The 24,869-nt window shown below is 43.5% G+C and overlaps 1 protein-coding gene across 1 annotated transcript in view; it reads right to left on the bottom strand.

The window, feature by feature from the left end:
* The window catches only part of ITGAV (integrin subunit alpha V), an 86,649-nt gene that overhangs the window by 45,565 nt on the left and 16,215 nt on the right, over positions 1-24,869 (bottom strand). The window contains exons 3-6 of the mRNA XM_048869332.2: positions 4,679-4,770; positions 4,090-4,204; positions 2,219-2,280; positions 145-190 (exon numbers count right to left, since the gene is read on the bottom strand). Coding sequence (XP_048725289.1) covers positions 145-190; positions 2,219-2,280; positions 4,090-4,204; positions 4,679-4,770 — 315 coding nt within the window. The remainder of the gene's footprint in view (positions 1-144; positions 191-2,218; positions 2,281-4,089; positions 4,205-4,678; positions 4,771-24,869) is intronic.

Genomic DNA, 24,869 nt, shown 5'->3' with positions numbered 1-24,869 from the left:
ATGTTTTAAGGGGATTAAAGAAATACATTTCTCCTGTCTCATTCACTGAGATATTGATGTTTATGGAGGAGTCAAGATAGGTGGAGTGGGGAGTGGAAAATCAAAGATGTTAGCATTTTTTGTCACCTAAGTGATTTGTCTCACCTTGCCAGTAGAAACTTCCAGGTCCTCCAAGAAGTACCCTGTCTCCCTAGACAGAATAAAATAAAATAAAAAAAACCAGAGCCCTCATTACCATACATCTAAAGAATAATAAACAATAATGAAATATATGGTAATTCTAGGGGCACACAGTTCTCTTGTACTGTACAGTTGCAGTAGCTGTAGTAACCCAGCTGTGGTGTTAGATTTTTTTATTAGGATTTGAGATTACACGGGCCTACTAAAAGAGAATCAAAAAACAAAAAGGAAATAATTAAAAATGTTGATCTTCTAGAATGTTATTAGGTTTAACACTACTGAAGCAAATCGACATCTGCTTTTGATCAATTTCTTTTCCCTCCCCTCTGCTCCTCCCCCATCCAGCCTCTTCTTTTTAAACTCTGAACTGAATGATTCATGTCATTTTAGCTGAGACTCCTACAGGCATAATTTTAAGACAATAGAATATAGTTAGAACAAAACCCTATGACATTTTGCTAGGAGTCTGTCATATGACTGGTTTCTGTGGAGGCATGCGGACGATGCCTTCCCCTTCCCACATCCCTATTTTTTCCTTAATCAACAACAGACACATGGTACACAGAGAAGTTTTGGTTTTGATCTTTGTCTATATTACAGTAAAAGCTTTGTTACCAGTGTTGGTGGAATGGGGGGTTGACAGTTAAGTCAAAAATTCCGGTTAACTAAGAGGGAGGGAGTTTGGGTGCAGGAGGGGGCTCAGAGCTGGGGCACGGGAGGGGTTTCGGGGTACCGGCTCTGGGCAGCTCTCACCTCGGGAAGCTCCCCAAAAGTGGCGACATGTCCGGAGAGGCGTGGCCAGCTGGCTCTGCATGCTGCCTCCGCCTCCAGGCGCCGCCCACATAGCTCCCATTGGCCGCAGTCCCTAGCCAATGGGAGCTGCAGAGTCAGCACTTGGGGCAGGGCAGGGGCTCCACCTAAGAGCACTAATCTCAGCCAATGGGAGCTGCGGGGGGCGGCGCCTGTGGGCGGATGCAGTGCACAGAGCCACCTGGCCGCGTCTCTCCGGACATGTCACCGCTTGCACAGAGCTGCCTAAGGTGAGTGCCGGCCAGATCCAGCACCCCGAAACCTCTCCTGCACCCCAACCCACTGCCCCGAGCCCCCTCCAGCACCCAAACTTCCTCCCAGAGCCCACACCTCGCACCCTGTTCTGAAAGGCCGGATTATAAAGCTTTCTGGTTTGCAAAGTGCCGGATAACACAGCTTTTCCCGTACTTGGTATGGCTTTCATCCAGCAAAACATGTTTGTAACTTTAAGCACGAGCAGTCCCATTTTAATCACTGAGACTACTTGTGTGCTTACAGCAATGCACATACTTATGCGCACTGCTGGATCAAACCCTGTTTTTTTTGTGATGCTTAGCTTTGAAAACATTTTGTCTATGTTTGGATTTTAAAAGAAATCAAACAAAAATAAAGAAAGAAAATTAAAAGAATATATGAAAAATACATTTTCAAACAGCAACCTACATATATAAAGAAAAAAAACATAAGGAATAGAACAAGAGCAAGAAGATACAGAAAATTTAAAGCTGTGGCTCAATAAGGAGTAGTGATTTGGGTCTAAAAGCACAGTCTACTAATGGAGTTATCAGGAGGGATTACACTGTCACTTTCAGAGCAAGTCATTCCTGCAGGAGAACTTAGTGATTTGAAGTGACCAGTGTATGCTTAAGTGTCTAATAAAATTACAAGATTACTGTAGTTTCATTTGACCTGAGGACCAGTGGCAGCAAAGATAAAACAAATAATCAGGTACCATTGACAGAAGCTGGAAATGCAGGGTACTTATGTACAGCATGATCTTTCAGAGCTTAGGTGCTAAGCACCTTGCAGGATCAGGGCTCATAATGATGGCTTGTTCCAAACTTTTTGATTAGTTTACTACATTTTTACTTTCAGGAATAATGGATCTTTATTTTAAAAAATAGATACATACCTATATCAGGTACTGGTTGGAAATGCTGTAATTTATAATTGTCTGCTGAAATTGAAAATGTGTGAAAACAGGCTACATCCAATGAGCATCACATACCTTTGTAAAATCAATGCTAAAGCCTCCTTGACAAAATCCCTGTCCATCAGCATCAATAATTGCTACAAAAAAAAAGATAGGTAGAGAGTGATAAATTAAACTTTGTGACAGGGAATGGTAAGATGGTTATAATTACATTGATCCATTCTGCTCAAACATTCTTGGATGGCCAGAGCCTGGATTGGGTTAACTTGAACTCCAGGTGATTTTGGTTTGGTGTCAGGGAGATTTTTGTCCCATTCTCTGAAGCAGTGGTCAAAAGCCAGAGGTCAGATACCAAGTTAGGTGCTTCAATAGTTTGTTCTAATATGGCAAAGCAGATATTTCTTCCTGTTCTTCAACTCATAATCAAATAACTTTAGGATTAGTTCTAGGCCTAGCCGAATAGAAGTAAATGGTAACTCCATATTCCTGCTGAGTTAAATTCCAAAGGTCTTTGGGAAAAATAGATGTAAAGTATCTGGAAAAAGGAATGTATTTTTCTCTTTCTATGCAAAAAAACCAGAAAGCTATATAACTATAATATATTTCAAGGGTTGTCTGAAGAAGAAGAAAAAGCATTCCAGGGCTGACAGTTCCCATGCTAGGATTTAGCCTAGAGAGAGTTTTTATGACTGAGTTAATCCCCTGAATATACAGCTTTAGGGCAGAAATGTGACAGGCCCTTATTTATAACAGTGTGACTAGTTGAATATTCGTTAAGTTTAAGACATAGTCGTTTATGCTCCTTTTATGTTGGATGACTATGGAATGCACTCCCTGCTGTTCTGCAGAACTTCTCATGCTTTGTGTGTATAAAATAAGATCTTCTACACTTTCCACAGTATGCATCCGATGAAGTGAGCTGTAGCTCACGAAAGCTTATGCTCAAATAAATTGGTTAGTCTCTAAAGTGCCACAAGTACTCCTTTTCTTTTTGCGAATACAGACTAACACGGCTGTTACTCTGAAACCTGTCAGTCCGTTTTGTGATTCAAAAGTAGGTTAAAGAAATATGGTAACAAATTTAAAAAGTAATCTCTTATTCTGAGTGCTCAAGTTGAGACACCTTGGGTCTGATTTCAGAGGTGTGAGCCACCGCAGGCCCTACTGATATGACCAGGGTTTGTGGGTGCTCAACACTTTCAAACAAATAGGCTCACGATATCTGAAATGGAGTACAAAAAACATGAAGGCACCAAAAATCAGAGACCACTTTTGAAAATGTTACCCTAAATTTACTGCTACTTTTAGTTGCTGTTATTTGACACAGCTAAGCTGCACAGAAGTGGGACTGTTCTATGCAGGGCACTTTGTACTCATAATATGTTGCAGTATCCTAGTTATTTCTCTTCTTCAGTAGTTTACTGGCAGAAACTTTAATCTGCCATGGCACATTTCAAACAGTTAAAAAGGAGTATCAATTGGAGCATTAATATTATATTAATAATTCCAGAATCAGAAATTCATGCCTTGGAGGTTGCAATAGAGCAACATCCACATCTCAGAAGGAAAGTGGGCTCATTTTGAATGCCACACCAATTATCAATGAACTGTGAAATTCTGGATTTTTCAAAGTTCTGGGACATTTGGATCCATGGTCTTAGTTTGATCCACTGTAGGGAATGGGGGGGGTTGGGGGGGGACCCGACATCTGTGAAATTTAAATGCAAATCCTGAACACCTCGAAAGGTCAGAAGTGCCCAGACTTGGAGCTCTGGGTCAGGCTCCTCCCCAGTTGCCAGAAGGATAAATGCCAACCTGACCATGGAAAAAAAGGAAAGGCACAAAACAGATTCTCTTCTTACTCCCCTTACAAATATACATAAAATTGATGTAACAGAAATGAAACTGAAATTACTAAGTTAAACAACAAAACCTTCTATACATACTCGATCTGCAGGGAGCATATTCAACAGCCTTAGATCCATCATGAAGGTAACAAGTTCCTACAGGCTCTCTCTCCTGTTTCGCTTCAGTTCTCCAGTGATACAAGGGAGCACAGGCCTGAGGAAAAGACATGACAGTCTATAAAACAGATCTCTTTCAGAATGCCTGAGCAGGTTGGATGGATCTTTGCACCACTGTTCTACTGCATGCCCAAGGAAAAATGACCCAAAAGCACTGCTTTTAGTAAAAATAAAGCACATTACCTACACAATGGGCAGTTGTAACAACCTTAGACGAGGAATAGTCCACTTGTATTTTAGAAATGTGCATTCGTTGATAGAAGGCTGTTTACAACTCTCATAAAAGTCTGTTGGGAAGGGCTTTAGAGGAATTTTTCAGAAATAACTTCAATGTCCACTAGCCATGAATTATACTAGACTTTCCCTAGCACAAGAAGAAAAGCCAGCCAATAAACTCCTAATGAGAAACTCAAGTTGGATGGCAAGGCTATGCTTAATTCTGAATTGTCACAGTCCTTCCATTGCAGTTTTTTCCTGTAGAAGTGTCCAAAAGCAAGCAAGCAAGACTTACCAGAATTTTATCATTTTTAGACCTCACGGATGCTCCAAACCACTGATGAGACTTAAATTCCAGTGGATCATTAGGTGCAAAATTTCTATCGCCTGCAAAGAAAATTAAAAACACAGCATTATTTCATGAGCGCCAAGTGATCTTTAGAGAAACAATACGAATACAAACAGAGATAAAAAGCAAGCCAAAACCAATAATATTTGAGGGCAGAAATAGCTTTGAAAGAAGTAATTTTTTTCTGATGTGCTTATATATTTATGGGATACATGACTATTTACCAAACATGTAAGAAGCATAGGCAGAATGCTGAATTACTGTAAGAACACAAATGTTGCAATTTCCACTCTGAATGTTATCAAATCAAGTAAAGATTCAAAAAATATACCAACTGATATGATCAGTCACAAAGCAGGAGTAAAGTTTTGCTGTCTACAGTAACCAAGGAGTTAAAACGTAAGTAAGTTGAATAAGACAGTTATGGCTAACTTGCACATTCCTAAGGGCATATGTGCATTGACTCCATACTTTAAGTTAATTCCCCTTCACTTTCCTGAGTACGCCCATGTATACATGCCCTAAAAGTTAACTGTTGTGGTGGAAGCTTGGGAGGAGTAAGTTAACTTGAATGGTTTCTTGTGTAAGTGTAAATGTAAAAATCATCTAACATACTCAGTCCTGATCCTTCTCCCATTGAGAGCAATGGAAATTTTGCCATTTCAGTGAGAAGATAATCAAACCCCTAGGGTACAGCACTCAGAGTGGGAGATAACTAAGGGCTTGTCTACAGAGGGGAAATAGCCTGGAATAGCCTGAAAATGGATTAACCTAGAGGCACTTTTAGTACAAAAACGAGAGTCCGTACAGGGAGGTAGTGAAGAATAGTTACTGCAGTTTAAATCCACACCCTAGCTTATTTTTCAATAGCTTCCTTGTATAGACAAGACATGAAAATTACTGATATTTTGCTATGTCTGAGTTTAAAGTATCAGCAAGCTGACTAGTTGATACATCAGTCCCACATGCTGCAAAAAATACCCTTTCTTGTGAATCAGCAGCTCTGTTACTCAATAATTGTGACTACTTGAATCAAAACTTCCTTGTACATGATACACCTTGTAAGGAAATCTGTGTCCATAGGCATGCTATTACTTCCTGATGGGGAAATCCTGCGGAAAGGAAAACAAAGCAGACTCCAGTCTCCGCAGGCAGCTAAAAACAAACAGGTGGCTGGATAACCCTTAGTCTGATCTTCATCCAGAACAACACAGAAACCAAGACAAGTTTTCAAAGAGAAAAGTATTTTATTTTTCTAATTTCAATAGCATAAAGAGGCCAATAAAAAAAGACATTTCAGTCCCTTCTGCTCTCTCACCATATTCCTATTTAATACTTCAGTGGCCAGTAAAAGTGAACATCTCTCCACCATAGGGTGACCATATAGCAAGTGTGAAAAATCGGGACAGGGGGTGGGTATATAAGTAGGTAATAGGAGCCTATATAAGAAAAATCCCCAAATATCGGGACTGTCCCTATAAAATCGGGACATCTGGTCACCCTACTCCACGATCAGCAGCCTGTAGATTTATATTACCACCCAGCAGTAGCAGAATTTGGTCAATTTCTGTCTGGAGCAGAAATCTGTAATTTGGAGTCAGGTATCTTCTGAATGCGATTTGATTATTTACAGTATGTACACAAGTCCTGTAATCTTTCAACAGGTTTGGTAACACAGCACAGAGGCAAACCCCCTTCTTCCAGAATCCTCAGGGAAGGCACTTTTTGCCCTGACTCCAGAAACATCTGTCTAGTCTCTGAGGGGTCCCCGCAAGTCTCTCTCTTTACAGGCTAATCCCTTCAATTTTACACCTGGGGAACTCCTAATCCCAGGCTGCTCACCAAGGCTTCATGACCTGGAAAAGTGAACCTGGGGCTCTGTAGTACCAAGGAAGTTGGAACCTCAATGCTTCAAGTGTCAGACAAAGGAGAATGTTTTAACCCACACAATAACAATACCCTTAATGATGTGTTGGGTTGTGATTACTGTATGCCCTCTAACTCTTTTTATGGGGAGTTTTATCCCAGGTGCTTCCATCTCAGTGATTATGCAACCATTAAGCACTTTTTGCCATAACAGTATTAAAAAGGTAGAGAATGAGGTAGGATTAAAAAAAAAAGAAAAAGAAAAAAAAATTAGTTTCCCTAATTAAAGCTTTCCCTATGCTGACGAAAATTGGAGTCTGCAATATATCTAGGACTTGACTTAACTGAGTTGTAGGTTAACAGTTGAATTTTCTAAAGCATCCTGCATGACTGTGCTCCCACTGAAATCAAGCACCGAGTGCTTTTGAAAAATTCCACTCTAAACTTCTAGAAAGGTACCCACCTTGTATAAGGCTATGTCTACACTGGCAATTGAACGACAAAACTTTGGTCTTTCAGAGGCGTTAAAAACAACAAAACCCTGAAAGACAAAAAAGTTTTGCAACGACAAGTGCCAGCGTGAACAGTGCGTTGTCAGCAGGAGCGCTCTCCTGCCGACAATGCAAATGCAAACGATGCTTGTTGGGGGTGGAAGATTTTTTGTCAGCAGGAGAGCCGACAAACAGCGGCTACACTGCATGACTTAGCGGCATGGCTGTAGCGACACAGCCGTGTCACTAAAAGCTGTGTAGTGTAGACATAGTCTAGGGAGTCTGGCAACTCGCTGTTGGGGTGGGACGAGAGATTTAGGCATAGTTGTTTGGGTACATTCTACAAACACAGAAAATGATACCTTTTGTTCTTCTGCACGCACATGCTCAGAAGTGTTTAACATACAGTATTAATGCACAAATGTTTGACATGAGAGATTAAAATTTTGTAACTAAGCCTTACAAAGAAGCTCAGTTACTAAACAAAGTAATCATATTGCATAAGCAGGGTTTGGACAAAGAGAGAAAAAACAACTGGCTCTTCTCTCAAGCAAGGCAAAAACATCTCACCTACATGTATCAACAAGTGAGAACTATATACACTGCAACAGCTTCTCCCTAGCAGCTTTTTGTAGATTGTGCCAAAAGTTAATGTTTCATGAGTGTATTGGTTAGGCCTAATTTACTTTCAGTGACTGCCAGGCTAGAGTCCTAAGTGTGCAATACTGATAATCAATAAAAGAAAAGGAGGACTTGTGGCACCTTAGAGACTAACAAATTTATTTGAGCATAAGCTTTCATGAGCTACAGGTCACTTCATCGGATGCATTCAGTGGAAAATACAATGGGGAGATTTATTTACACAGAGAACATGAAACAATGGGTATTACCATACACACTGTAACGAGAGTGATCACTTAAGGTGAGCTATTGGGGGGGGGGGGGGGAGGAGAGGAACCTTTTGTAGTGATAATCAAGGATAGTGATTATCACTACAAAAGGTTTCCTTGTACTTGTGGCACCTTAGAGACTAGAGACTAACACATTTATCTGAGCATAAATAATTGTTAGTCTCTAAGGTGCCACAAGTACTCCTATTCTTTTTGGGTACAAGAGTTCACACGCTAAAACCAATGTAAGACATTTTGGTGGACAATTTTTTGAAATAAACCAAAGATAAGAAAATTACATCTAGATACTATAAGAATATAAGAATGGCCATACAGGTCAGACCAAAGGTCCATCCAGCCCAGTATCTTGTCTACTGACAGTGGCCAATGCCAGGTGCTCCAGAGGGAGTGAACCTAACAGGTAATGATCTAGTGATCTCTCTCCTGCCATCCATCTCCACCCTCTGACAAACAGAGGCTAGGGACACCATTCCTTACCCATCCTGGCTAACAGCCATTAATAGACTCAACCTCCATGAATTTATCCAGTTCTCTTTTAAACCCTGTTATAGTCCTAGCCTTCACAACCTCTTCAGGCAAGGAGTTCCACAGGTTGACTGTGCGCTGAGTGAAGAAGAACTTCCTTTTATTTGTTTTAAACCTGCTGCCCATTAATTTCATCTGGTGGCCCCTAGTTCTCATATTATGGGAACAAGTAAATAACTTTTCCTTATTCACTTTCTCCACACCACTCATGATTTTATATACCTCTATCATATCCCTCCTTAGTCTCCTCTTTTCCAAGCTGATATTTTAAATCAACAACTTTACAAACTGATTCATATCTTAATACATTTTTAAATTACTGTAAAACCATCTCAGTGAGCATGTCTCCATAACCATAATGTTGCCGACCCCAAGCAAATAAATAAATAAAATTGGTCAGGTCCTCAAAAATCATGATATTGTCTTAAAAATCATAAGGTTTGAAAAATAATTAATTGGGGCTTCTTTTTATTTGCTTTCTGGTTTGGGGGCCTCAGAGTTCAATTTTGTTATGCTTTTGTCCACCAGCTAGAAATTTTTTAAATGGAAGCTGAGATTTTCACGTAACCATCAATTGACTGTACTAGCTGGGGCTTTAATACCAAATACCAGGAGACTTGTGACTAAAGAAAAGAGTTGGCAACACTTTCACTGTTAACCCCTGCCCATTCTCTCCATTTTGTTTGTTGCATCATCTTGTCTTGTTTTAAACTTAAATTGTAAGCTCTTTGGGGCAGATTCTCTCCCCTACTATGAATCTGTACAGCACCTAGCACAATGGACAATTTGGTTTCTCTGCAGTACAAATAAAATAACTACAAAATGAAAATCCAGTGCAGACCTGACCCGTCCCCTTCTCTTGCAAAGTAAAATGCAACTTTAATCCCAACCAAAAAATCCCCTCAGGAAAAATATCATCTAAGTAGGCCTTGCAGCATGCTCCACTGCCAACTGACCAGAGTTCCACACAGAAAACACCATGCCACCAGATCCTCTCCTGTTTAAATCCAAAGCCATTGGGCTTGTCTTCACGGCTAAAAGAGCTGTGTTTTTTACCTTGAGGTAGCTAATGCGCATAAGGTATCCTGAGGTAATAACCCAGTGAAGACAAGACACTTAGATTGACCTTGAAGTAAACACACTGAGGTCAGCCCTACTGCCTCCTCCCCACTCCCCCGCAGACTGACAGCAGCAAATTTACCTCACAGTTTAAAAAAAAAAAAAGGGGGGGGGGAGAGGGGGCCTCGTCTTCACTATGTCTTTACCACAGGATAGCCCACGCCCATTAGTTACCCCTCAGTAAAAAATCAGCTGCTTTTTTTTTTTTAAAGGCATTGAAGACAAGCTCATTAGGTCAACTGCAATGGTACCAACAAGGAGTGAGGTGCCTTTGAGGGTACCGTCTACACTGCAAACAGACTCCTGTGACAGCATGTCTCAGCCTAGGTCAACTGATTTGGGCTCGTGCTACGGGGCTAAAAATAGCAGTGTAGCCATTCAGACTTCAGTTGAATCCAGGCTCTGAGACCCTCTCCTTCTCCCTCACTCAGTTTCAGAGCCTGCAATCCAGCCCGAATGTCCACACTGCTATTTTTAGCTCCATAGTGGGAGCCCGAATCAGCTGATCTGGGCTGTGAGACCCTCTGCTGCAAATCTTTTTTGCAGTGTAGACATATCCTAAAATAGCCAGGGTCTAACCATGCAGGGCTTCTTAGGTCAAAACCAACACAGGTGGATAACATAGTTAACCTTCCTGCTCTAACAGTTTCTACAGCAGCGTTCATTGTTCTTTTATTTTAACTCTTTTGTAGCTTCTCAAGGCTGCCTAATGAAAACCTGTGTATGTACCCCACACTGGGCCAGCAACCAAAGAGTTAATAAAGGCACTGCTGGCCAAGGCTGATCGGAAGTCTTGCAGCAGCTGGAAGGCTGGGAAACAGAGGGGTGGGTGGCTACCAGAGTAGCGAGCAGGTTAGAGAAAGGAACTACTAAAGAGCTGCCCAGAAACAACAGCTCAGGAGGGGATGAACTGATGGACAGGCTGGAGAGCCTGCAGAGATCCAGGGGAAGCAGCTGTGGGCACTGTCAGAGTCAGAAGAACCCTGATTTTCCTTATCTAACTTGAGGGCCTTGAACTGGAACCCAGTGGAGTGGGCAGTCCTGGGTTCCCCTATCAACCCCCGGTGGACCTGGAACTGGAGAAAGGCTTTTCAGACTCCCGCGCACCAGAATTAGATGGACAGCTCCCCTCGGTTGGGTGAGCCCAGGGGCTGTGCCATAAATGGCCAGAGGGGGCACTGTTGCACTGACGCACTACCTCACAATGCCTTTAAAACACTGCGTCCAATTTTTAAATGGGTATTTGAACACACACCTAGGAGGTACATCTTTTGCTCAGACAGATTTGTTAATTTTTTAAACTACATCTACAAGTCCCCTTGCCAAATTAAAATGCATCCATTACAAGGGACACAGTTGGTGGGTAAGAGACATGCCAGATTCTTTTAGAAGGTAAATCATGGAAAACACAAATTAAACACAGGCACGTAAGTACAACTACTTTGTATGTTAATAAATACATAGGTTTGATGAAACATTTTTAAAATGATTACTGTAATATACAAACAAAAATATATCTAGGTTTAAAGAACTGACCTACTTCAACGATTTTTGATAAGGGGTGCGAGAATATATTTTGAGAACCAAAGGAGTGCAGGCTGCAGTAAAGGTTAAGAACCTCTGATCTAGAAGATACATACATACAAACAGGCATGCACTCAAGGACTGAAGTGCGTGCACATCTGAATGTACTGATGAATCACACATCCACCATGTACACATTTCAAGATGTTAGCAGATAATGGTTTAAAGATTTGATACACTAAAATGGGAAGAAAACAAAAATCTGTATCAGAATACGTTTCAAAACACAAGGAAGTATTCAAAGGTTTTTAAAAAATCAGGAGAAAAGGATGAAAGTTGAGTGTATGCAGTGCAAATGGTGTGGCCAATTGTTAAATGTAAATATTTATAGGCTAATAGTTCTAAGTCTACAACAGCAAACTGTTTATTCAGATGAAAAGTTTTATTTGGGGATTAGAAATATATTGTTTTCTTAAACTCAGGGGTAGTATTGTGTTTTGAGTTCAGTTTTAGTTCTGCAGCAAACCACATTGAATTCCTTTCATCAAAGCATTAACCTATTGAATCCCCCTCCCCCCCCCCCGGTACTTCTGTCCACCACAATAAACCCTGGTATTTACCCAGAAAAAATAATTTTGCACCTATTTTCACCTGTTTTTGTTGCTGTAGTGAAACTCCCCAGAAACATTAAATAAAATAAAAACTGAAAACGAAGGGCCCTAATCATGGGGTACATGTCACAAATAAAAATGAACGTATAAATGCCTGATTTATGTTGGGGCTTTTCCTTTGTGTATCTGTTCCACCATCCTACTTATCATGATCTTATGTATCTTTCCATTAGGGAAAAAGACCTAATGTGCCAACTCAGTAGTGCCCAGCCCCTTGAAATCTCACCCCTAGGACTTTTTCCTCTTCCTAGTCAGAGCAGGCAACTACTCCAAACAAAAAGTGCCTTCACCTAACTGGTCCTAACACAATTATTCCTTGATACATTCCAGTTCTATTATATTCAAGCCTCCTGCTCAAGAACAAACTTGGTATCCTTTAATGATTAGTTTTGTGGGTGTATTTTTTGCTGTTGGAGAAATGGGACATTGACATTATTATATTAAATAGGACTTAAATTTAAATCTGGAAGTTGGGATGGAGAAAAATGGCACGAAGAGGAGGAGATTAACCACTCTCTGTCAAAGAAGGCAGAGAGATTCAAGGAGGGGGAGGTTTATTTCTGACATATTTTTGCCCACCAGTCTGCTACAGTCTATGCCTCCTTCATTCAATATAAATGCTATTTGCTATATAAACAATGGTGAAGTTACTGTTAAGTGACCTGCAAGTTGTGCTATGCAAACCTTGACATGCTTGGAAGCAGGAACTCATGAAAACTGCATGGTAATGAGAAGATCGGATTGTAAACACTGTCCCCCTCTCGAAGTGAGAGTCTGAATTGAGGTAATCGTATGAGTCAAGACAAGAGGCACTGAACTGGTGACATTTGGCCCAGACTATGAATACTTAAAAAGCTGTAAAATTTAAAGTCTGACCTAATTTACAGAATAGATTAAAGTCTCTTCAGTAAAATCAGGACTGGTGCAGTTAAAATGAGTTTTAATAAATGGAAACTTAATGCAGCTAGCGAAAAAAAGGCAACCTTATAAAATATACAGGCATGCTCTTCTCAGAAAGCAGTATTGTAGATGGTTTGAAGCTGGACATCTTCCACTTAAAATCTGAATAAAGGTTTCAATGCGGGGGATTGTGAGCCAAGAGGGCAAATGTTAATCATCATTTAAAAATCCCATGCTGTGAAGGGACTGACTCCTGCATGAATATCACTTGTTTAGCAAGGCTGTTTGGATAATGACCCAGTGATAAACGGGAACACAAAGCTCCTGCTTACCTCTCATTGGGGAAGAGAATCCTGTTACTTCCTCCAGGCTCTGTTGGAGCAACAGAATTCACCACCGCCACCTCATCTGATGTAAGCAAGAAGCTGTGTGTTCCAGCTAGTCCTTAAATCATGACCTAACTACACCCAGTGAAACAGTATTCTGGCAGAAATCTACCTAATCACAAACACACACACACAATGAGTGATTTCTCCAGCGTTGGGAACTGACAGCACATTGGTAAGGTTTTACACATGTAACACCTCTCCCTGCGCTGTAGTCACTGGAATTACCCTGAGCCTGATTCAGATTTCACTTACTCCAAGGTAAATCACAGAGATGACCATTGGGTTTCAACAGAGCTACAGGAGCGTAAAGGAGGAGTTAGCAAGATTAGAATCGATCCCTCTCATTACAAATGGGAAAATAACCTTCACACAGGTGATTGGTTTGTTTTTGAGATTACCAGGTTAAATCTCTGCCCATGTCAGTGGCCAGATCTACACTACCACTTACTTTGCTATAATTTTACATTATTCACGGCATACTGCATTTTCACCAAGTGTGTTACAACAGCGCAGCTGCACCAATGTAGCACTTCTAGTGTGGGCTAGTCCTACACATTTAAAAACCAATATCTTGCTAAAAGTGGATAATTTCCAAAGATACCAACTTCCCTAGTCCTCAGATCCACTGATGAAAAGTGCTATACAACAGCTATATTATCATCCCAGCTTCCCTTCTTTATCCTGCTCTAGGGAAAAGCAGGAGTTCCCCACTATTTCCTCCTCAGTATACATAAATTTGCCTTCAGGAGTTTTGTTCAAGTTCACAACATGCTAGTTCTGCCCTTAGCTCTCTATCAGAAGTTCCTAAACTGTGGAACACTGAAAGGATGAAGCTGCACAACGCAGCTAATACGCCCTCCTAAAACTAAATAGGTCACAGACAGAGCCAGGCCAGACTGGGCCTTCCAAACAAAGCCTTTTATTGTCTAGAATCACCCCCACCTCAGTATGGAAGGAAGCTGGGAAATGTAAGAGGGGGTAAGAGGGGACTAGTATTTATTAATTATTATTATTTCCCTTTGAAAACCTTATTTCTCTTTTAGCATGGATCAAAACAATCTATCTCAAACAAATTTCAGCCAAAATGAATTCAGGACAACTCCTTCATAAAGACTGTGGTAGACTAAATGTGGGCAGTGGAAGAATACAGCTAACTGGGAAAGTGCCAAACTGTACCCGGTCAGACTTAGCCTACCTAACTTTTTTTCCCTGGAGCAATCAGGAAAAAACTGGAAGGGACTCAAACATTTCAACCAGTACATGAAAACCCCAGACTTGAAGCTTGGTAATTTTTTGTAGATGTTTTTCCCCGTTCCCGATTGCAGGAAGTGATACAGAAAAGGCAGAGAGTTCTGAAGAAATCCTCATTGCCAGGAAAAAGCCAGACTAACAGTGAGTCACAATTGGTGGTTAAAATTGTGTGTGTGTGCGTGTAATATACAAAAATAAAGAGGTAGGGACACAGTTTATCACTGGGGAGCCAGCACTTTCTGTGCTAAAATGGAATTTGCCAAAGAAATCTGTAACTCATTAGCATGGAATTTCAAAGTTGTTTTAAGAGCATATTTTACTTTAAAATAGTTTAATGGAACTTTCTGTATTTTGTCAGATAACTCAGTATGTGAATTAGCAAGGAATCTCTTGAAGCAGGGACTCAAAAATACATGTTATGGACCTGACTGCACAGGGCTGTACACAGAGGCATTTTGAAACGTAACAGTCACGTTTTCCCAATCTAATACGCAATTCAAGAGCTCACAAGTACACTGCGTTGGAACTTTAACAAGAAAGTTTGTCATTGCAAACTTAAAACTTTTTACTATTCTTTTCAAAAGCTTATGGGATTCCAAACAATGCCCTAAACATTTTTGAAAAAGGAAGAGTTAATTTCAATCTTGCAGGCGTGATACTCAAGAGAATTGCAAGAGACTTTAAAGGAAGAAGAATATAAATTTCCTTTTTGGAAGCAAGCACATAACAGAATCTTTTGGTTCACGTTCATTTTCTACATATTGCTCACATGTGTACAATCTGATGACTCCAACTGGTCATGTAGGTCCTTGAAAGTGTGTGTGTGCCCAGAACAAAATTTCATAGCTTTTAGTGATCCACTCCCCCAAAATCCTATGGCAAAAGAATGGAGGCATTTATCTAGACTGCATAAAGCCAGTAAAGGTTACGCACCCTGACATTCACTACATCACTGGTAACAAAAAAATCTTAATGTGCCTTGTACGCCACTGCTAGTGGGTGTGTAGTGGAGATGTAAACTAGGAATCAGAGATTTTCAGAAAAAGCTCCATGTAGGTGCGCAGTTAGGGTTGCCAGGTGTCCAGGTTTCAACCAGAATGCCGGCAACTCTGGTCGGCACCACTGACTGGACCATTAAAAGTCCAGTTGGCGGCGCAGCATGGCTAAGGCAGGCTCCCTACCTGCCGTGACTCTGCACAGCTCCCGGAAGCACCGGCATGTTCCTCCTCCGGCTACTACGCATAAGGGCAGCCCGAGGGCTCCACATACTGCCCCCTCCCCAAGCGCCGGTTCCGCAGCTCTCATTGGCTGAGAACTGCGGCCAATGGGAGCTGCAGGGCAGCGCCTGCAGATGGGTCAGTGCGCAGAGCCGCGTGGCCATGCCTCTGCTTAGGAGCCATAGGGGGGACATGCCACTGCTTCTGGGAGCTGCTTGAGGTAAGCACCGCCCAGAGCCTGCACCCCTGACCCCCTTCCGAACCTCTCATTCCCAGCCCCACCCCAGAGTCTGCACCCCCAGCTGGAGCCCTCACACCCCCACGCACCCTAAGCCCTTGCCCCAGCTCGGAGCCCCTCCCACACTCCAAACCCCTCATCCCCAGCCCGAAGCCCCCTCTTGCACCCTGAATCTCTCATCCCCACCCCAGAGCCCTCATCCCCTTCCACCCCCCCAACCCCCTGAGCCAGCCCGGTGAAATGAGCAAGTGAGGTAGGGTGGTGAGAGCGAGCGACAAAGGGATGGAATGGACGGGGCCCCGGAGAAGAGGCGGGGCCTTGGAGCAGGATGGGCAGGGCAAGGCAACGGTGTTTGGTTTTGTGCGAGTAGAAAGTTTGCAACCCTATGCACAGCCCATAGTCTGAATCATACCTTTTAGCAAGTTTTATATAATTTGGTTTCAGAAGGAAAAGAGAGAGGGTGGTGTGGTAAAATTTAGCTACAGTTCAATGCCTGTGCAGATTTTCACTATGAACAAATTACCAGATCTGGCTGCCACCCAGCAAGGGCAGGAAATCAGATGCAAAACCCAGAGTATCACCTTCTACATTAAAGGACCTCTACACAAAATTTGGTGGGGAAGGAAGGAGAGAAATGAAAAAAGAAACTGTATTTGTTATAAGGATGATAGTTTTCCCATCTGAATCCCAAAAATCAAATTGTTAAAGCTAGAGTTTAAAACACAAGTTATGTTTTCACAGATAGGTTGTGAGGGTGAAGGTAGACAAGGTTTTCCCAACATGCTCTACAAGTTTTGTTTATAGCAATTTGGTTGGGAAACCAATAACTCTCAGTATCTTCAAAGGAAGAGAAATTACTACTACGTGAGCTCTTTGCAATTATACAGTGTATATTGTTCTGGGAGTAGATTTCACCACAGTGTTTGTATTGAAGAATCACTGAACACCCACTTAGAGCTTCGTAACAAATGCTGAAACGTATTTGAACACAGAAAGAAAACTCGAGATAGTTTTAAGAAGTAATTCAGTTCAAAGGAACTGCGCTAGTGTTATGTTATATTTACATTGTTAAAGTACTAAGAAGTCAGGAAACTCAAAAAATTAAAATTTCCAGTGTTAACACACTTTGACAGTGCTATATTAAGCTACTCAGTGAATATGATAAACAGAAATGGAAAAATTACTTAGCACTTATACAGTACACTCATCAACAGATCTGCAACATAGTCAAGTTAAAGTTACAAAAACAACATGCACTACCTGACATTTCATTTTGAAACCTTAACACTGTGTTAACACAAGATATTTTGCATTTACCCTAAAACAAGTATTTTTTGCACTGAACGTCCAATGTATTTTTTAAAAGGAAAAGAATTTTGAAGCATTTAACTGGTGGTGTTGTGACACCATGACATCCCAATATTCACCACTGTCATATAATTAGGTTGTGTTTTGTACAAAGTAAGTCTTGTGAGGTATCATTCAGAAGTCTTGATCTGCTAGACCAGGGGTTCTCAAACTGGGGGTCGGGACCTCTCAGGGGGTTGCAAGGTTATTATGTGGGGGGTCGTGAGCTGTCAGCCTCCACCCTGAAATCCCGCTTTGCCTCCAGCATTTATAACGGTGTTAAATATATTAAAAAGTGTTTTTAATTTATAAGGGGGGGTCGCGCTCAGAGGCTTGCTATGTGAAAAGGGTCACCAGTACATACGTTTGAAAACCACCGTGCTAGACATTAATATCTCGTTGGATTGTATGTGTTAGCATCATATGTGAAATGACGTCTGGCTATGTATGTGTAACTGAAACACGTGAGGTGGAAAGCACCCATAATCAGCCTTTCAGATACAACAGTAAGAAGGCCAAAGAACGTTAATAGCTTGACGAAATGCACACAAGCCCAAGGATTACCCCAGGAACTACGTACAATAAAAACCTCTCCGAGATAGCACTACACCATGGGAAGTGTTTGATCCAGGTCACAGCAAAAGAGCTTTCCAGCAAGTGAGAAGAAGATGAAAAAGGGGGCCAATGACATCACGAGGGGTCCTCACTCTCCCTGCAACAACACACCTGGAAACACCTGAGGGACAAGGACTGAACTGGGGGAAGTCCCAAGCTAGAAGGATCTTTAGCCTGTGTATGAAAGCCATGACAACTTGTGCCTTAAGAATCTGCCAGCCTGTTTATCACTCAGGGTGAGAATTTGCTAATTTACATCCTACCTATCTAGAGTGTTAAACTCAGTTTGCGGATTTTGTTTATTTACTAAAGTAATCTACTCTGATCTGTTTGCTATCCTTTATAATCCACTTAAAATCCATCCTTCGTAGTTAATAAACTTATTTTTGTTTCTCTAAGCCAGTTTGTAAAATTCATATCTGGGGGCAAAAAGCTGTGCATATCTTCCTCCACATTGAGAGAAGGAGGGAATTTCATGAACTTACGCTGTACAGTTTTCTGTGCAGCACAACACAATACAATTTTGGGTTTGCATCCCAGAGAGGGAGGAGTGCACTTGAGTGCTGGGCAATCCCCTAGCTGAGTCTTCCCATGCAGAGCTGATTTCAGCGACTGTGTCTTTCTGCAGCTGGGCATGTCCCTACCTGTGTGTGTGCTAGAAGAGGCGTGAGGGCCTGGCTCAGCAGGACAGAGGGAGGGAGCCCAGGCTGGTGCAACAGGCGGGCTCAGTGGTACCTCAGTACATCAGGTGGCACCCTGGGGAAGGGGAAGACGGCAATCCATCACAGAAGTTTCCAAGCCTTAGCAGCAGAGCATGTAAATTCTTTTAACCAGTCATGCTTATTCTAGCCCTGCACACACAGGCAGCATAGCTATGTTTCAATGAACATGAGGAGACTTTGTACTGCACATGTTCAGTATGCAATTTTCATGCCATCATAACTATATTAAATCAAAGCCAAGTGACGCACGTTACAATGCTTAGAAGCCATGCAGGGAAGCATCTTGTAGTTTACTTTTCTTTACATTTGGGAAGTGTTAATATGCAACAGAAACTGTCTGCCTTTCACCCTAAAACGTCAAGAGCAATTAGTTTAAAATGGTGAAATAAACAAGAAAATACGGAAGATATTTGTTAGTGGCTGGTACTTTAGACTCTTGCAGCCTTTGTAGTAGAGAGCAAACAAGACAATACCCTTTATGGAGGAGGTGGGGCAAGCTATCTCCAGTTTTAAATTAGAAAGTGTCACTTGTAGAAATATGGGGGAAGGATTTAACCAATTGATAGTTATTGATTTTAAAGATGACTGTCTTTGTCCACACAAAGGGCAAATCATCTTTTACACTGCGAAAGTTAACATGGTTTTCTAACACAATGCATCCCTTCCTTACCCCTTCCCCTCCCTACCCACAGCACTATAGACAAAAGCCATAGGGTAGTTCTCTCTGCATGGTTCTTCAGTCCTGAGACTACTAACCAATGCCAATTAGGTGCTAGGTGTGGCAACAGCTTAATGATGTGTGGTCTTGACTGCTTGGTACTAGACAGAAGACACCAAATCATTTCACACACTGAAAAACCTTCAAGATAACTTTGGGTGTCTCTGCATTTGTTCATATTTGTGAGGTGCCCAGATATTGAAAGAGCTAAGCCGTACAAAGAGAAAGGAACAAGAATCTGGATTCAAAATGGGTGACCAGTGATTATTAACCTGATTACTATCCCCTCCCCTTGCTGCTCCCCTTTCCAGGAACTGGGGAGAGGACGTAGCATGGGGCAGGCGAGCAGCAGTGGGTGCAGTGAAAGCTGACTGACCAAAGATCCAGAGGCTGCAAGTAAATCAGTCAGCGACTCCATGGTTGCAGCTCACCGTACATGGTTGCAGATTCTCTTACCAGATCAACCAGTGGAAGCAAACGTAACCCAGCTCCATGTACCATTGCTCTTGAGCATTACGTAGCCCTCTTATGAGCCAGAGGGGGAACGTGACACATGGGGGAGGAAGAAGTGTGATAAAAACAAAAGCCAAACAACAGAGGGAGGGAAACAAAAACAGAAAAAAGTATGGAACAGACAAGGAGAAAAAAAAGGGGGCAGAAAAAAGAAGAGACAGATGCAACTGGGCCTGGGCTAGGGTTAACACCTGGCAGATATTTGACTGGCCTGGCTGGTATTTTTATGGACTTGCCAGTTGCCAGAAAAATAATTTAATCCGCCAGGTTGTTTTTGCACATGGGTCTAAAGATTTGCATTATCACCACAATACACTGGCATACCTCATGTTAAAAGTTTCTGTGTCCAACTGAAGATGCTGCAGTGTTCCCACTTCTTCAGCTTAAGCCAGGGGTGGGCAAACTTTTGGCCCGAGGGCCTCATCTGGATGGAGAAATTGTATGTAGGGCCATGAATGTAGGGCTGGGGCAGGGGATTGGGGTGCGGGAGGGAGTGCGGTGTGTTGGAAGGGGCTCAGGGCAAGAGGCTGAGGTGCAGGAGGGGTGTGGGGTGCGGCAAGGGGCTCAGGACAGGGGGTTGGGGTGAAGGAGGGGGTGTGGAGTGCGGGAAGGAGCTAGGGGGTTGGGGGCTCAGGGCAGGGGTTCGGGGTGCAGGCTCCAGGATGGCAGCGGCACGCAGCAAGGCTAAGGCAGGCTCCCTGGCCGCCCTGGCCGTGCCCCGCTCCCAAAAGCGGCCAGCATGTCCGTCAGTGGCTCCTGGGGGTGGGATGGGGCAGGTGGCTCTGCAGCGCACTACCCTTGCCTATGGGTACCACCCCCGAAGCGCCCCTTGGCCGCGGTTCCCTGTTCCCAGCCAACGGGAGCTGCGGGGGGCAGTGCCTGCAGATGAGGGTAGCGCATTGATCCCTTTGCCTCTCCCTCCCCCCGGGGAGGCAGGAATGTGGTTTTGGCGACTTCTGGGAGCGGTGCGATGCCAGTGCAAGCAGGGAGCCTGCCTTAGCCCCGCTGCACCGTGGGGCTGGCCATCCCACAGGCCGGGCTGAAAGCCCTGACAGGCTGGATTTGACCCATGGGCTGCAGTTTGCCCTCCCCCGGTTTAAGCAACAACATATCAAATCTGTTGAAAATCTAGCAGCTGTCTGCCCACCAACACACAAGCGCACCACACGTGTGCGAGAGAGGGTTTGAGTCACATGAGAGTGGAGAGACATGCAATGTTATCAATCTCTCTAGATACTGAAAGTGGCTGTTGAAGGGGGGTGGACTGCAGAGTTGTCTTGTTGTTGGGGTTGCGGTGGGCTTGTCTTGGGGGTGGGGGGGGTGGATTGCTGGTTCTTTTGCATTTCAAAAGTAGGCCATTCCCAGGCTAGGGTTACTGAGGGCTTACCACCAATTCCCAGCAGCAAAGCCTTTTCAGAGAGAACCATCAATGCAGAATTCTGGAAACTACTGATGAAGGTAACTTGGACCACATTTTCATTTTGACCTTTCTCTTCTTGCTTGTACATTCAAAGAAACTGCAGTACTTATTCTGCAGGAAGTAAAGAAGAGATAACTGCCCCACTGATTTACACCCATATATAGACCTTCACAGGCATGGAATGGCTTTTAGGAGGATCAGCGACTGCTTTAGAACAAGTGCCTTTCAGTGTCTGAAAGCAGTTTGAGCGGCAATTTTTAAAAAGCCCCAGGTGGCACAATAGCATCTAGAAATCTTCAACTCATGGGGAAGCACGCCCATTGTGTCAACCCTGAGGAGGGTGTAGTGCGTGCTTTCTTCTGGGACCAGCTCTGTACAACCTTAGTACAACCACCAGGAAGCAGTTCCTACGCAAAGGAGTTTCAAACTTGTCTAACTACATCAGTGGCTAAAAACCCTAATGTAGGCAAGGCTTCTACTGACTCCAGCTCCTAGTGAGTTTGAGAGTGAGAGAGAGAGAAACTTATGTCTTTGACCCCAGAACCACTTAAGACTGAAATCTGCCTGTGTTATATACCACAGGCAGGAAAGCCATTAATTAAGTTCCATATTACCTTCATAAAATGGAATTCTCACTGGATATGAACAATTAAATGAAGAATTTTGAAGAAACCCACTCAATTAAATGTTAGCCCATGCACAGAGAGAATACTAAGTTTTCCATTAACAAAACAGTCAAATACTCTTGGGAGTAATCTGTTTTACATTGCCATTTCCAAACAACAGTCAGGAATTAGCATTTATCCAACATATGAGAAATAAAGTAGTGATGGATGACCCTGCAAAGCTGCAGAGGTTCCACTCAGTTAACTACTCAAAATAAACAGAGAGAAATATGTACATGATGTGAGACTTAAGTCATTCCCTCCCTACCCCCCACCATATGCTGTGGAGGAATTACAAGCCTTCTCCAGTTCCCTGCATATGATCTTCTATTGAAGAGTCCCTCAGTAAATGACAATTGATTTTCCTTAAGAACATAAAAACGGTCATACTGGGTCAGACCAATGGTTCATCTAGCCCAGTATTCTGTCTTCCAATAGTTGCCAATGCCAGATGCTTCAAAGGGAATGAACAGAACAGGGCAATTATAGAGTGATCCGTCCCCAGTCCTAGCATATGGTTCTCAGACAATGGGGTTGCATTCCTGCCCATCCTGGCTAATAACCATTGATGGACCTATCCTCCATGAACCTACCAAATTCCTTTTTTGAACCCAGCTCTACTTTTGGCCTTCCCAGCATCCCCTGGCAACAAATTCCACAGATTGACTGTGTGTCAGGTGACCAGGTGTCCGGTTTTCAGTTGAAATGCCCAGCTGAAAAGGGACCTTGGCGGACCTTGGTTAAAAGTCTGGTTGGCGGTGCTGCGGAGCTAAGGCAGACTAGTCCCTACCTGTCCTGTCTCTGCACTGCACTGCACCCCAGAAGCCAGCAGGTCCGGCTCCTAGGCAGGGGGGCCACAGGGCGCCGTGCGCTGCCTCTGCCCCAAGCACCAGCTCTGCAGTCCCATTGGCCGCGGTTCCCCACTGTTGGAAGTTGCAGGGGCAGTGCCTGCAGGCGAGAGCAACATGCAGAGCTGCCTGCTGTGAATCCACCTAGGAGCTGGACCCGCTGGCAGCTTCTGGGGTGCAGCACGGAGTCAGGACAGGCAGGAAGCCTGGCTTCCCCCGCGCCACTGCGCTGCAGACCAGGAACCACCAGAGGTAAGCCCACACCCCAACCCTGAGCCCCAACCCCCTGCCTCAGCACTGAGTTCCCCCCCAACCCAGACCCCCCTGCACCCCAAATCCCCCATCTCCAGCCCCACCCCAGAGCCTGCACCCCCAGACAGAGCCTTCACCCCCCTGCATCTCAAACACTTGCCCCAGCCCAGAGCCCCCTTCCACACCTTGAACCCCATTGCACCACCCCCACAGCCTAAAGCCCCCTCCTGCACCCCAAACCCATTCATCCCCAGCCCCACCCTAGACTCTGCACCCCAGACAGAGCCCTCATCCCAACCCCCTGCCCCAGCGCAGTGAAAGTGAGTGAGGGTGCGGGAGAGTGAGCCACCAAGTGAGGGGGAAACGTAGTGAGTGGGGGGCAGGGCCGGACCTCAGGGAAGGGGTGGGGCTAGGGTCGTCAGTTTTGTGCAATTAGAAAGTTGGCAACCCTAACTGTGTGTTGTGTGAAGAAGTACTTCCTTTTGTTTGTTTTAAAACTGCTGCCTATTAATTTCATTGAGAGCCCCCTGGTTCTTATGCTAGACTCTAGACCAGGGGTGGCCACATGCGGCTCTTCAGAAGTGAATATGCGGCTCCTTGTGTAGGCACCGACTCTGGGGCTAGAGCTACAGCCGTCAACTTTCCAATGTCCTGGGGGGGGCTCACTGCTCAACCCCTGGCTCTGCCACAGGCCCTGACCCCACTCCACCCCTTCCAGCCCTCTCCCCTGAGCCTGCCATGCCCTCGCTCCTCCCCCCCCAACCCTGCCCCCGGAGGCTCCTGCACACCATGAAACAGCTGATCAGGAGATCCGGGGAGGGCAGCAGGCAGCCGGTGGGTTGGAGGCGCTGGGAGCGGGTTGTGTGGAGCTGATGCAAGGCTGCTGACATATTACTGTGGCTCTTTGGCAATGTACATTGGTAAATTCTGGCTCCTTCTCAAGCTCAGGTTGGCCACCCCTGCTCTAGGGTCTCCCCATAAACTATTTTGAGGATTCTTATAGGCCCTGCTTTGGAAGACTGCTTAAAAAGGTCATAGGAAGAGAAATATAGGAACACAGAATTCTGAGGAACATCTGTTTGCAAGTGGCTGACTAAAGGGACACAGGATGAAAGAAAATGAGAATCTCCAACACAGAAATAACTATTATGGGCAAGATGCTTAGTTTAACTTTCTCACGGACTTTATCACAAAAGGTTGTGTAACAGACTTACATCCATTAGCAACCAAACTTCACATGTACTTTACAAAGTATCTGAATAGATTTCTCCTCTAAAGAAATCAAAATGCCATCCTTGTTCCTGCCATGGGCTTTAAAAAAAAAAAAAAAGAAAATATGATTCTGCTTTGGCAGTCTGAAATACTGGCCTGATAATGGCAGGGAACCAGCTACAGCATTACACACATTAAAAGAGATTGCATTGTTACAATGCATTGACTACCCTGTTTTTTTGGAGTATAAACATACTTTTTAATCTCCCAGACACAATGTGACAAATTCAGCATTTCCAGAAACACCCACATGAAATTTTAACAACTGAAAATGTATCTGAATAAAAATTCTCCTGAGCCACCATGATTCTCAACTATGAAATTCTTATCTTTAAGTTCCAGGAACCTAATGTGCCCACTACCTAAGCTAAAAATACATTAAAATACTGCTTGTTTGCCCAGTAGTACATAAGTAGAGACACGCATTATAGTAGTGAGGCCTTTTCCTCTACCTACTTTGCCTGGCATATGAGAAAGCCTATTGTAAATATTCAGAACCTAAACTGATTCATTAATTGTGATCACCACAGAAGAGGCACATCTCCCTTTGCCACTTGCCCCGGAGGCTTTTTACATCAAAATGAGGATTCTGTATCTAGCAGAAATCTTTCAGCTAGCGTAGAAAGATCTATTAATTACAGAACTCTTACAAAGATTGCTAGC

Source organism: Caretta caretta, chromosome 11, assembly GCF_965140235.1.
Source record: "Caretta caretta isolate rCarCar2 chromosome 11, rCarCar1.hap1, whole genome shotgun sequence".
Classification (NCBI taxonomy): Eukaryota; Metazoa; Chordata; order Testudines; family Cheloniidae; genus Caretta; species Caretta caretta.
The sequence above is the reverse complement of the archived record's forward strand: the minus strand, read 5'-3'. Positions and strand labels throughout refer to the sequence as shown.